Here is a 12,379-nt window from a genome sequence, read left to right as displayed (position 1 = left end):
CTGTCACTGCTTCCCCCTTCGGGGAGGCTAGCTGGACCTGACTTCCCCTCCGTTCCCTCACTCTCCGATGGAGGCGTGGTCAGCCCTGACTCATCTTCTCTCCCTGCTGGAGGAGACGCTGGCCCTGATGCATGGGACTCTTCCCCCCCCACTATGCTCTGGTGGAGGAGCTGGTCCTGATCTCCCGCTGCTGCTTTGGGAGTCCCCGCTGGCCTCTTGCTTCTGGTGCGTCCCCCCTGGGACCCCCCTTGCCCTAGCCATCGGCGCCCCCCTCTGGGAATCTTCTGATTCGCTGGAGAAGCTCATGGAATCCCTCGGGCCACTGTCATACTCCCCTACGCTGCCCTCAGATTCTTCCCCTTCGCTCTCCATTTCCTCTCTCCCCTGTGCCTCTGCTCCTAAGCCCCTGACAGGTGTTCTAAAGAAAAACACTTTATATACTCATGAGCATTCCCTTAGAGTAGGCTCATGGTTTTTTCCTTTTGTGGAGGTATAAATGTTCTTAGCCCCTTCCTGGATCACTGCCTTGCCATCGCGAAGGGGATTGAATAACTCAGAGAAGCCATGAACTATGCCGAGCAGGACACCCAAGATGAACAGGTCATAGTGAAGAGTTTTGACCAAATGTGATCCACCTGGAGGAGGAACCGGCAAGCCACTCCAGTATCCCTTCCAAGAAAACTCCATGCACACAGACAACAGGCATATAAAAATTATGACGCTGGAAGATGAGCCCCTCAGGTCGGAAGGCATCCAACATGCTACTGGGAAAGAGCGGAGGATGAGTACAAGTAGATCCAGAGCTGATGAAGCAGCTGGGCCAAAGCCGAAAGGTTGCTCAGTTGCGGATATGCCTGGAAGCGAAAGGAAAGTCCAATGCTGAAAAGAAAAATATTGCATAGGAACCTGGAATGTAAGAACCATGAACCTGGGTAAGTTGGATGTGGTCAGAAATGAGATGGCAAGAATAAATATTGACATCCTGGGCATCAGTGAACTAAAATGGACGGGAATGGGCGAATTCAGTTCGGATGACTATCATATCTACTACTGTGGGCAAGAATCCCGTAAAAGAAATGGAGTGGCCCTCATAGTCAACAAAAGAGTGGCGAAAGCTGTACTGGGATGCAATCTCAAAAATGATAGAATGATTTCGATACAAATCCAAGGCAGACCTTTTAACATCACAGTAATCCAAGTTTATGCACCAATTACTGGTGCTGAAGAAACTGAAATTGACCAATTCTATGAAGACTTACAAGACCTTACAGAAGTGACACCAAAGAAGGATGTTCTTCTAATTATAGGGGATTGGAATGCTAAAGTAGGGAATCAAGAGATAAAAGGAACAACTGGCAAGTTTGGACAGGATCACACTTCAAAATGACCTTGACAGATTAGAGAACTGGGCCAAAACAAACAAGATGAATTTTAACAGGGAGAAATGTAAAGTATTGCACTTGGGCAAAAAAAATGAGAGGCACAAATACAAGATGGGTGACACCTGGCTTGAGAGCAGTACATGTGAAAAGGATCTAGGAGTCTTGGTTGACCACAAACGACATGAGCCAACAGTGTGACGCGGCAGCTAAAAAAGCCAATGCAATTCTGGGCTGCATCAATAGGAGTATAGCATCTAGATCAAGGGAAGTAATATTGCCACTGTATTCTGCTCTGGTCAGATCTCACCTGGAGTACTGTGTCCAGTTCTGGGCACCACAGTTCAAGAAGGACACTGACAAACTGGAACGTGTCCAGAGGAGGGCAACCAAAATGGTCAAAGGCCTGGAAACGATGCCTTATGAGGAACGGCTAAGGGAGCTGGGCATGTTTAGCCTGGAGAAGAGGAGGTTAAGGGGTGATATGATAGCCATGTTCAAATATATAAAAGGATGTCACATAGAGGAGGGAGAAAGGTTGTTTTCTGCTGCTCCAGAGAAGCGGACATGGAGCAATGGATCCAAACTACAAGAAAGAAGATTCCACCTAAACATTAGGAAGAACTTCCTGACAGTAAGAGCTGTTCGACAGTGGAATTTGCTGCCAAGGAGTGTGGTGGAGTCTCCTTCTTTGGAGGTCTTTAAGCAGAGGCTTGACAACCATATGTCAGGATTGCTCTGATGGTGTTTCCTGCTTGGCAGGGGGTTGGACTTGATGGCCCTTGTAGTCTCTTCCAACTCTATGATTCTATGATCCTATGATTCTATGAACTATGGATGGAGGCTCGCAACATTATACAGGAGGCAGCAACGAAAACCATCCCAATGAAAAGGAAATGCAAGAAAGCAAAGTGGCTGTCCAACGAGGCCTTACAAATAGCGGGGGAGAGAAGGCAAGCAAAATTCGAGGGAGATAGTGAAAGATACAGGAAATTGAATGCAGATTTCCAAAAAATAGCAAGGAGAGACAAGAAGGCCTTCTTAAATGAGTAATGCAAAGAAATAGAGGAAAACAACAGAATGGGAAGAACCAGAGATCTGTTCAAGAAAATTGGAGATATGAAAGGAACATTTCGTACAAAGATTACCATAATAAAGGACAAAAGTGGTAAGGACCTAACAGAAGCAGAAGACATCAAGAAGAGGTGGCAAGAATACACCGAGGAATTATACCAGAAAGATATGGATGGCTCGTACACCCCAGGTAGTGTGGTTGCTGACCTCGAGCCAGACATCCTGGAGAGTGAAGTCAAATGGGCCTTAGAAAGCACTGCAAATAACAAGGCCAGTGGAAGTGATGGTATTCCAGTTGAACTATTTAAAATTTTAAAAGATGATGCTGTTAAGGTGCTACATTCAATATACCAGCAAGTTTGGAAAACTCAGCAGTAGCCAGAAGATTGGAGAAGATCAGTCTACATCCCAATCCCAAAGAAGGGCAGTGCCAAAGAATGCGCCAACTACCGCACAATTGCACTCATTTCACACGCTAGCAAGGTTATGCTTAAAATTCTACAAGGAAGGCTCAAGCAGTATGTGGACCAAGAACTCCCAGAGGTACAAGCTGGATTTAGAAGAGGCAGAGGAACCAGAGATCAAATTGCAAACATGCGCTGGATTATGAAGCCAGAGAGTTCCAGAAAGACATCTACTTCTGCTTCATTGACTATGCAAAAGCCTTTGACTGTAGACCACAGCAAACTACGGCAAGTTCTTAAAGAAATGGGAGTGCCTGATCACCTCATCTGTCTCCTGAGAAATCTGTATGTGGGACAAGAAGCTACAGTTAGAACTGGATATGGAACAACTGATTGGTTCAAAATTGGGAAAGGAGTACGACAAGGCTGAATATTGTCTCCCTGCTTATTTAATTTATATGCAGAATTCATCATGCGAAAGGCTGGGCTGGATGAATCCCTAGCCGGAATTAAGATCGCCGGAAGAAATATCAACAACCTCAGATATGCAGATGACACGACCTTGATGGCAGAAAGTGAGGAGGAATTAAAGAACCTTTTATTGAGGGTGAAAGAGGAGAGCGCAAAATATGATCTGAAGCTCAACATCAAAAAAACGAAGATCAAGGCCACTGGTCCCATCACCTCCTGGCAAATAGAAGGTGAAGAAATGGAGGCAGTGAGAGATTTTACTTTCTTGGGCTCCATGATCACTGCAGATGGTGACAGCAGCCACAAAATTAAAAGACGCCTGCTTCTTGGGAGAAAAGCAATGACAAACCTAGACATCACCTTGCCAACAAAGGTCTGTATAGTAAAAGCTATTGTCAGAGCTGCCCAAGGTCCCAGCTCACAGAGGACCAACGCCAGTTCTTGTTATATACAAAAGTCTTTATTAAGGTTCAGTTTCGATTTCAAAGCCGCGGCGCGCAGCTCTTACGTCTCAACCCTAGACCGCTGAAGCTCCGTCTGAATCTCCTCCCCCCAGACACCAGTTCAAGACCCTAGCCTTGCTCCACCTCCTCCTTTGCTCCTTTCTCCTCTGGGTCCTTCTGCCCGCTGGGGTGTTGCCTTTTCTGGACTCTTCTGATGCTGATGCTGACGAGTCCCCGGATTCTTCCCCCTGCCTCCGGCGTGCTTTAGGACCTGGCTCCCAGTCTGCGCTCCCGGCTGTCCCACGCGCCTGTGCATTTGAACTTGGCGTGCGCGCCCAGCCGGTAACCTTCCTCCTGACCGTTACACTGCTCCTTTCACTGCTCCCTCCTTCGGGGGGGGCTAACTGGATCTGACTTCCCCTCTATTCCCTCACTCAGCGACAGGGGCGTGGTCAGCCCTGACTCATCTTCTCTTTCCCCTGGAGTGGAAACCGGTCCTGACACCTGGGACTCTTCCCCCCCACTACGCTCTGGTGGGAAACTTGGTCCCGATCTCCAGCTGCTGCTTTGGGAGTCACCGCTGGTCCCTTGCTTCTGGTGCGCCCCTCCTGGGACCCCCCTTGCTCTGGCTATCGGTGCTCCCTTCTGGGAATCTTCCGAATCACTGGACAGACTCCTGGACTCTCTTCCTCCACTGTCATCCTCATCTACGCTGCCCTCGGATTGTTCTCCTTCGCTCTCCGCTTCCTCTTTCCCCTGTGCCTCTGCTCCTGAACCCCTGACATATATGCCAGTATTTGTAAATGTAAATGATTCAATCGGCTTTTGGTTTTGGCCCCTGTTGCAGGGGCTCAGCCCACTTAGTCTTGTGGCATTGGGGCAGCTGTGGGGCTGCTGTGGGGCAAATTGCACAGTTGATTTTTAAGGGGTGACACCCCCCAAACTTTATTTAGACATTACTAAATACTAAGATTTCAATTTTTTGAGAGACCGTGGGAAAATGCAATCTCCCTGACCATCAAGGAATAGAGACTGTTCTCTGGGAGGTTGCCAGGGTTACTGGTGTGAGGATAGGAAAAGAGACTTTTCGACCAGCTGTTTGAGCTGAAATCCACCTTTGGAGAAGGCAGGCTGCACCTCTGGAAAGGACCAGGCCTTGTGGAAGTGTAGGGACTGTGCGGTCTTACCGACTTAGAGAGATAGATAGGTATTTCCCACCGTTCCCTTGGCTCCTTGCTGCTAAGAAGCTTTTCCAGTGGATGGAAGTGGACTTAGGCAGATGTAGCATTCGACATTAAGGAATAAAGCAGAGCCCATACAGGCAACCCACCTTTTGCAACTGCATGGAGATGTCTGGGAGTTGCCTCTGCCACATTTTCTTTTCTTTGGCTGCCACGCTGATGGGCAAATCAGATGTTTGGAAAAGCAACTTAAAGGAGGCATTGGCATCTTGTCTCAAAAGATCCCCTTTCTCTCTCTCGACCCTTTTCTCAATCCCTCCGTCAGGCGAGGCCTCCCCTTCTCCTTCCCCTTTTTTTGGATCAGGAATTCAGCAGAGCCCATAGAAACCTGAGAAATATCACTGGGGTGGATTTTTTTCAGAACTGAAAGAGGGGGTCTGTGTAAAAACAGGCATAGGAACTCCCAAGCTCAAATTAATGTGCAAGGAATAATAAGGTAGTTCACAGGAAGTGAGGCTATCTACTGTTGGAAAATTCCATTCCACCTTTAGTTGCAGACATGGAACTGTTGCAAGTCACATATCTGTTCACATACCAGCACAGCTTGCTGGGAACTTCCGTTGTGTATGCAGTGGTACCTCAGGTTAATAATAATAATAATAATTTATTATTTATACCCCGCCCATCTGGCTGGGTTTCCCCAGCCAGTCTGGGCAGCTTCCAACAAAACACTAAAATACAATAACCTAGTAAACATTAAAAGCTACCCTAAACAGGGCTGCCTTCAGATGTTAAGAACTTAATTCGTTCTGGTGGTCCGTTCTTAACCTGAAACTGTTCTTAACCTGAGGTACCACTTTAGCTAATGGGGCCTTCCGCTGCCGCTGAGCGATTTCTGTTCTCATCCTGAAGCAAAGTTCTTAACCCGAGGTACTATTTCTGAGTTAGCGGAGACTATAACCTGAAGCGTCTATAACCCTAGGTACCACTGTATAGCTTTTGCTTCTCTCTGTCTCTCTGTCGGAGCAGAGGCAGATGGGTCTTCGCAGCGGGACGGCTGGAAGAACATGATCCAGCTGGGGCTAGCCAGCTGGCCTTGTGACCCTCTGCATACCGACAACTACAACTACAACTAACTTAAAGGAATGCTATTTCTCTTTATTCTTTCTGAAGCACTTTCCAAAGAATCATATGATGGTGGGTGAGTGGGTGAGTATATATCGGGAAGGGACCCCAAGGGTCATCCAGTCCAACCTGCTACAAGGCAGGGATTTGTGTATGGCTGAGGGATCCACACTTCTCCTGCAGCTGCAAGTTAAGTTACGCCATGAAGCGTATCTTGCCATCCCCTTTTGCTGACTGAGAGCAAAGGAAGTGCTGCTTACAGCCTCTCCAGGAGCATTTCGACAGTCAGGAGCAGGCCTGAAGTTCTTGGGGTGTTTGCACATATGCTAACAACATTTATACCTCCAGGCAAAGGAAAAACCATGAGCCTACTCTGAAGGCTCATAAATGTAGAAAGTGCTTTTCTTTAGAGCACCTCTCTTAACATTGCAAGCTGCTGTAAGTGTCCAAAACTGGTGTGAAGTTGCTGGTTTGTAAATATTAATTATTCCTACTTTATTGATCTGAATTACTCAAATTGCTTTTAGTGCTGGTCACTACAGCAGGGGCTGATCCCCATTTATTCTTGTGGTGTTCAATTCAGAGTATCTGTTAAAAAAATCAAACAGAAAGCAATGGAGGGTTGCCATTAAGGCTGGGGGAGGGGGCAAACTGGGTCTTATAGACCCAAACTGGGCTTTGGATGCTCCATTAGACAAATCAGCCAGCTCACTGCCTCTCTAATTCACTGGGCATTCAAGTATTTGCTTGCAAATTAATTATCTTTTTTAATTTATGCCTTTTCCAAAACATTTATCTAAAGATGTAATGTGCAAGTGTACCACTTTTGGATGCTAATTAATCTCCGCTTGGATTATGTGGATAAATCGATAGGTGAAAGAATCAGTGCCTTGAGTAATACCTGGTTAAAGCAATGGTTCATTTGAAGAAATTAAGTTTTCAACACATTCCTTTGTCACCTTTAGATAGCCTAACAAGAACAGGAAAAAGGAGACAAGCCACACCAACATGGGTGAAGCCAGGAGGTGCTGCCCTACCCCAATCAAATAAATAAAAATACTTTACTGTATTTTTACTGTACTGTACTGTGCTGGTTAGGGAGGATGAGGTCAAGCCCCACTTGCGTGGGTGTGATATATCAGGAGTGGGGTTGTTTAAAAATGTTCTTAAGTGTTATATGTTAATTTGTATTTCTATTTTTTCCCCTTTTACCTTTATGCCTGCAGCTGACTTTTCCTCAACCTCCTCTTCTCCCTTCGTCAGGCAAAGCTTCCTCCTCCTCCTCTTCAGAGCAGGAATTCAGCAGAGCCCATACAGACCTAAGAAATATCAGTAGGATCAATTATTCTCCCAAGAAGGGAAAGAGGGGGTCTACGTAAAAGCAGACATATAATATGTCAAGAACAGATTGCAGTGGAAGAAATAATAAAGTGGGAAAGAAGCCTCCCTTCCTTATGAGCCATCATACGACTAAATGGAAGAAATGTTTTTTTCCCCTTGTTTATTCTTTCTGAAGCACTTTCCCAAGAATCATATAATGGTGTATATAGCTGGAAGGGACCCCAAGGGTCTTCCAGTCCAACCCGCTGCAAGTCAGGAATATGTGAATGAACCACAAGGTGATTGCATTTAATAATAAGTCAAGGAATTGGGATCTTGAGGAATTACCTGGTTACAAAAACACTGCTTACAGCAGTGGTTCATCTGAACAATACATTGTTCAGATACAGTTTCCAATACATTAAAGGCGGCGTGAGGGGGAAAGCAATGGAGATCTGAACTCACAGCCAGTTACTCTGGAGTTGCTGTAGCCAAGGGGAGCTTCCCCGCCCCAATTGGAATAAATAAAAATATTATACTGTTAAGGCTTAGGGGGGAAGAGGCCATGTCCCACTTGGGTGGGTGTGATTTATTAAAATAATAATAATTTAACGTTTAATGATAATAATAATTTATTACTATTTCCCAGCCACCAGCAGAATATTTTTAAAAAACGATAAAACATAATATACTACAAATGTCCCTAACAGCCTCTCGGGATCCCAATTCCCCATGTCATTGGCTGCGAAGCCCCCGCGCGGCACAACGCCGCTTCCCTCCGCCCGGGCTTCGTCGCCCCTCCCTGCCTGACCCGGATATATAACCCCCGGGCGGCGGAAGTGCTCTCCCTTTGCGCCGAGAACCCGCCGCCATGGTGAGTGCTCGGGCTTCGGGTCGGTGGAGCGATCCGTAGCCATCCGCGGCGGCGGCTCCGCCGAGCGCGGCGCTTTCGGGGCGGGGGGCGCGGGAGACGCCGCTCTTCCGTGGGGCGGGGAAATGGGGCGCGGAGGCGCCGCGGCGGGGCTCGCTCGGTCTTGGGGGGGGGACGCCAGCATGCGCAGTGCGGGCCGCAGGGAACAAGGCCGCCGGCCAGACAGGCTCTCTAAAGCGATCGCTTGGGAAGGGCCGGGGGAACTGCCTGCCACTGGACTGGGGCGCAGCAGCGGGGCTGGATCCTGCTGGGGGGTTGCCTTAACGGAGAAGGGAGCCCAAGGATGCTCGACTAGAAACTAAGTGGGAATCAATTAATACGGGAATAACTGAAGAGCTGGGTGCGGGATCATAGAACAGGGGCGGCTGGAAGGGGTCCGAGGGTCATCTAGTCGAGCCCGCCGTCTTGCGAGAATGATCCGTTTAAACATCCGGGCAAATTCGAACCCACGCCCTTTGCCTGCTTTCCCCCCCTCAGGCTCGAGGACCCAAGAAGCACCTGAAACGGGTGGCAGCCCCCAAGCACTGGATGCTGGACAAGCTGACGGGAGTCTTTGTAAGTATCTTTTTTCCAACTTTGTATAAAAGGAGATAGGGAAAAGGCATATTTCTATTTCCTTTTACAACCCTTTTTAAAAGGGGAGCCTTGCACTTCAGGCATTAGTTTGCACCTGGGCTTCTTCATTAAATGCCTTACCCTTAGTTTTGTTTCCTTATTTACATATTAGATTCCTTGTGGTGGTTTATTAAATCTGTATTAAATCTATAAATTCCTTATGATGGTTTATTGAATTCCTTGTGGTTTCTTATTAAATCCCACCGTTCATCCCGGGATAGTTTATAGCAGAAAAATGCAAAATTAAACACAGTGCATAACAACAAGAATTGATAACCAGTAACAGAGAAACTAACACAATATTATACTTCAAAGTAACGGAAAAGTAGAAAATAAAGGATTTTGAGGAAGGATAAGTTGGGGAGTCTGTTGAACATTGTGACAAAACAACAAAGGGATGTAAAATATCATCTGGGAGAAAGCATGCCGCCCTGTAACTTTCCCTTTCTCTTTTGGGGTTCTAGGCACCACGCCCGTCAACGGGACCCCACAAGTTGCGTGAGTGCCTCCCGCTTGTGATTTTCCTCCGCAACCGGCTCAAATACGCCCTGACGGGTGACGAGGTCAAGAAGATCTGCATGCAGCGCTTTGTCAAGATTGACGGCAAGGTTCGCACCGACGTCACCTACCCGGCGGGCTTCATGGGTAAGGCCCTAGATTTCTAGCAGTGGGGTTTGAAATGCCAGATTTCCAGCGGTGGGGCATTCCACACAGCGGAAAACGGGTTTATGCAGCGGTTGCACCACACTGGCATCTCATCGTAACTCCCGCCCTTTCTCCCTGCAGACGTCATCAGCATCGAGAAGACTGGCGAGCACTTCCGCCTGGTGTACGACACCAAGGGGCGCTTTGCCGTGCACCGCATCAGCCCTGAGGAGGCCAAGGTGAGAATTGATTTGAATCCTTTTCTTACCAAAAGACTCAGTCTTGCTGGCATCTTAAGATGGGCAACCAGAGGAAGGAACAATAAATGCTCGGAGTGGTTTCGTGATTTAAGTCATGATTTAAATCCCTCGTGAGTTAGACTGGGTTCAAATCCCTTTTTTACAGAAATACTCGGCCTTGCTGGCATTCTCTTAATATTGACAAAATGACTGATTTCTCCATTCCTCCCGGCAGTACAAGCTGTGCAAGGTGCGCCGCATCCTGGTGGGCACCAAGGGCACCCCCCGCCTGGTGACTCACGACGCCCGCACCATCCGCTACCCGGACCCCCTGGTCAAGGTCAACGACACTGTCCAGGTCGACCTGCAGACGGGCAAGATCACCGACTTCATCAAGTTCGACACAGGTGACGGTTCCTTTGTTCCTCTGAGCGTGTCAAGAGCGCCAGAATCCTTCCCCAATGGGGGGAGATGGGGAGACTTCCTCTGGCCCTGGAAGCGAGCACCCCCATTTTTGGAAGCATATATATATATTTCTGTCCCCCCTGCCCAGTCCCAATTCCGCCTTCTGACCCTTTCCCTCCCTCTTCTCCCCAACAGGCAACCTCTGCATGGTGACGGGGGGCGCCAACTTGGGGCGCATCGGGGTGATCACCAACCGCGAGAGGCACCCTGGCTCCTTTGACGTGGTCCACGTCAAGGACACCAACGGCAACAGCTTTGCCACCAGGCTCTCCAACATCTTTGTCATTGGCAAGGTGGGTGCTTTTTATTTAATATTATTTCAAATTTTCCTGGAATTTATTAAGACCTTTTCACCCCCCCGAGATCCATAGAATACCACCCAATGTTCAAAACCATGGAAAAGGTTCCCCATGTAGGAATGCCTAAATGGGGAGCCTTTTCCATGGTTTTGAACGTTGGGTGGTGCTCTATGCCTTGCGGCTTGCTCCTTTTTTTTTTTTTTACTAAAGCAATAATCCATTCAAATCTGATAGGAAAGACGTTGTCAGGGGCAGCTCTGACAGACGTGAAATTAAACACCAGCAAATAATAATTAAACAGTTTGCGCTTATCGATTATAAGGAAGAATAGGAATTTATGGCATCATCTCCAGAATGTGAGATCCATGTCGATTGAGGGCTTCCTAGACAGGAACCCCACTGGTCGTCTAGTCTGATCCCATGCAAGGCAGGAAGAAAACCTATTTTATGTCATAAACAAAAAATCTGGCCCTCTTGCCTATTTCCCTCTTTGCAGAAGTTCCTTGCCCAACCTCCATTTCAGCCCCTCGTGTCCTAGTTTTATATTATTGCAAACAAGACATTAGTTGTGCGACACAGTGTGGATGGATTGAGGGTGCCGACTTCCTTGAATATTTCTGGTGGATCTTGTAGATAGAAAGCTTTGAAATTTTGGGAGGTTGCAGAGGTTACTATGGAATGGTTTTTTAAAAAGTTATTGTTACGATGAAGAAATTTTGATGAGATCTTTTGTGGTTTATATTTTGCTTTTGTAATAAATCCAGGGGAACAAGCCGTGGATTTCTCTGCCTCGTGGGAAGGGCATCCGCCTCACTATTGCCGAGGAGCGAGACAAGCGGCTGGCAGCCAAGCAGAGCAGCGGGTGAACATGCACATGGAAACCCGATTGGGACTAGACACTCTCGGTTTTATAGTCTTGCTTCTAGTCAACTCCCCTGAGGTTTCAAGGGTTTGTTTTCCATCAAGTGGCTTATGCCTTTTAGGAACCAAATAAAGAAATTACAAAAATGGTCATTTGGAGGGATTCATTACTTAATTTCCTGAGATTTGTAGCCTGCTGGATTGTCAAAAGCGATTTGCAAGGAGGTAATATAGGGAAAAGGAGGAAACCCCACCCCTATGAAAGTTAAAAGGCCTCAAAATGAATTAAAATTAATCTCAGGGTTAGGCTTCTCCGAAGGGGAATCTTTGGCGCAGGTGCTGAAAAGAAGGATCTCCAGAGCTGGTGAGCCACCTGCCCTAAATATGAGGCAGGGAGTTCCAAAGGGCAGATGACCAGGTACAAATGCCTCAATTGTATAAGCAGAAGCAATGTACACAGCTTAATACATTGGCAGGGTTATAAGAATACTTGTAATTTGATTATGAATGGACAATAAGTATTTCAAATGGTTAAAACTTTATAATGGACATGTAGTACATTGCTATACAATAGAACCAAGGAAGGGTTTTTATTTTGTGTTATTGTTGGAAAATTAACAAAATGTTATTGGGGGGAAAATGCCTCAAATACCATATTTTTCGATCTATAAGACGCACCAAGTTTTTGGAGGAGGAAAACAAGAAAAAAAATATTCTGAATATCAGAAGCCAGAACAGCAAGAGGGATCGCTGCGCATTGAAAGCAGCAGTCCCTCTTGCTGTTCCGGCTTCTGGGATAGCTGCGCAGCCTGCATTCGCTCCATAAGACGCACACACATTTCCCCTTACTTTTTGGGAGGGAAAATTGAGTCTTGTAGAGCAAAAAATAGGGTAGATTGTGGGCAGCACTGCAGCTAGCCTGGAAAA

The 12,379-nt window shown here is 47.0% G+C and overlaps 1 protein-coding gene and 1 long non-coding RNA gene across 3 annotated transcripts; one reads left to right on the top strand and one right to left on the bottom strand.

The window, feature by feature from the left end:
* Positions 1-4,643: 4,643 nt before the first annotated feature.
* On the bottom strand, positions 4,644-8,320 carry LOC309380787. Of its 2 annotated transcripts, none has more exons than XR_014173142.1 (3): positions 7,746-8,320; positions 7,290-7,396; positions 4,644-5,168 (listed from the first exon to the last, which is right to left on the bottom strand). It is a non-coding gene; the product is annotated as an uncharacterized lncRNA (long non-coding RNA). The 2 variants fall into 2 exon arrangements; XR_014173143.1 differs by having other exon boundaries at positions 7,863-8,320.
* A 405-nt stretch (positions 8,321-8,725) lies between these two features.
* LOC309380453 (small ribosomal subunit protein eS4-like) lies at positions 8,726-11,600 on the top strand. The gene is made up of 6 exons (XM_081930325.1): positions 8,726-8,883; positions 9,408-9,588; positions 9,730-9,827; positions 10,063-10,234; positions 10,428-10,585; positions 11,356-11,600. Exons 1-6 carry the CDS (start codon positions 8,857-8,859, stop codon positions 11,455-11,457), a joined length of 738 nt encoding a protein of 245 aa, XP_081786451.1. The 5' UTR covers positions 8,726-8,856; the 3' UTR covers positions 11,458-11,600.
* The last annotated feature ends 779 nt before the right edge of the window (positions 11,601-12,379 follow it).

Source organism: Podarcis melisellensis (assembly GCF_964234715.1).
Source record: "Podarcis melisellensis genome assembly, chromosome: 11".
NCBI classification, from domain to species: domain Eukaryota; kingdom Metazoa; phylum Chordata; class Lepidosauria; order Squamata; family Lacertidae; genus Podarcis; species Podarcis melisellensis.
Note: the sequence above shows the minus strand (reverse complement) of the source record. Positions and strands in the feature narration are given on the sequence as shown.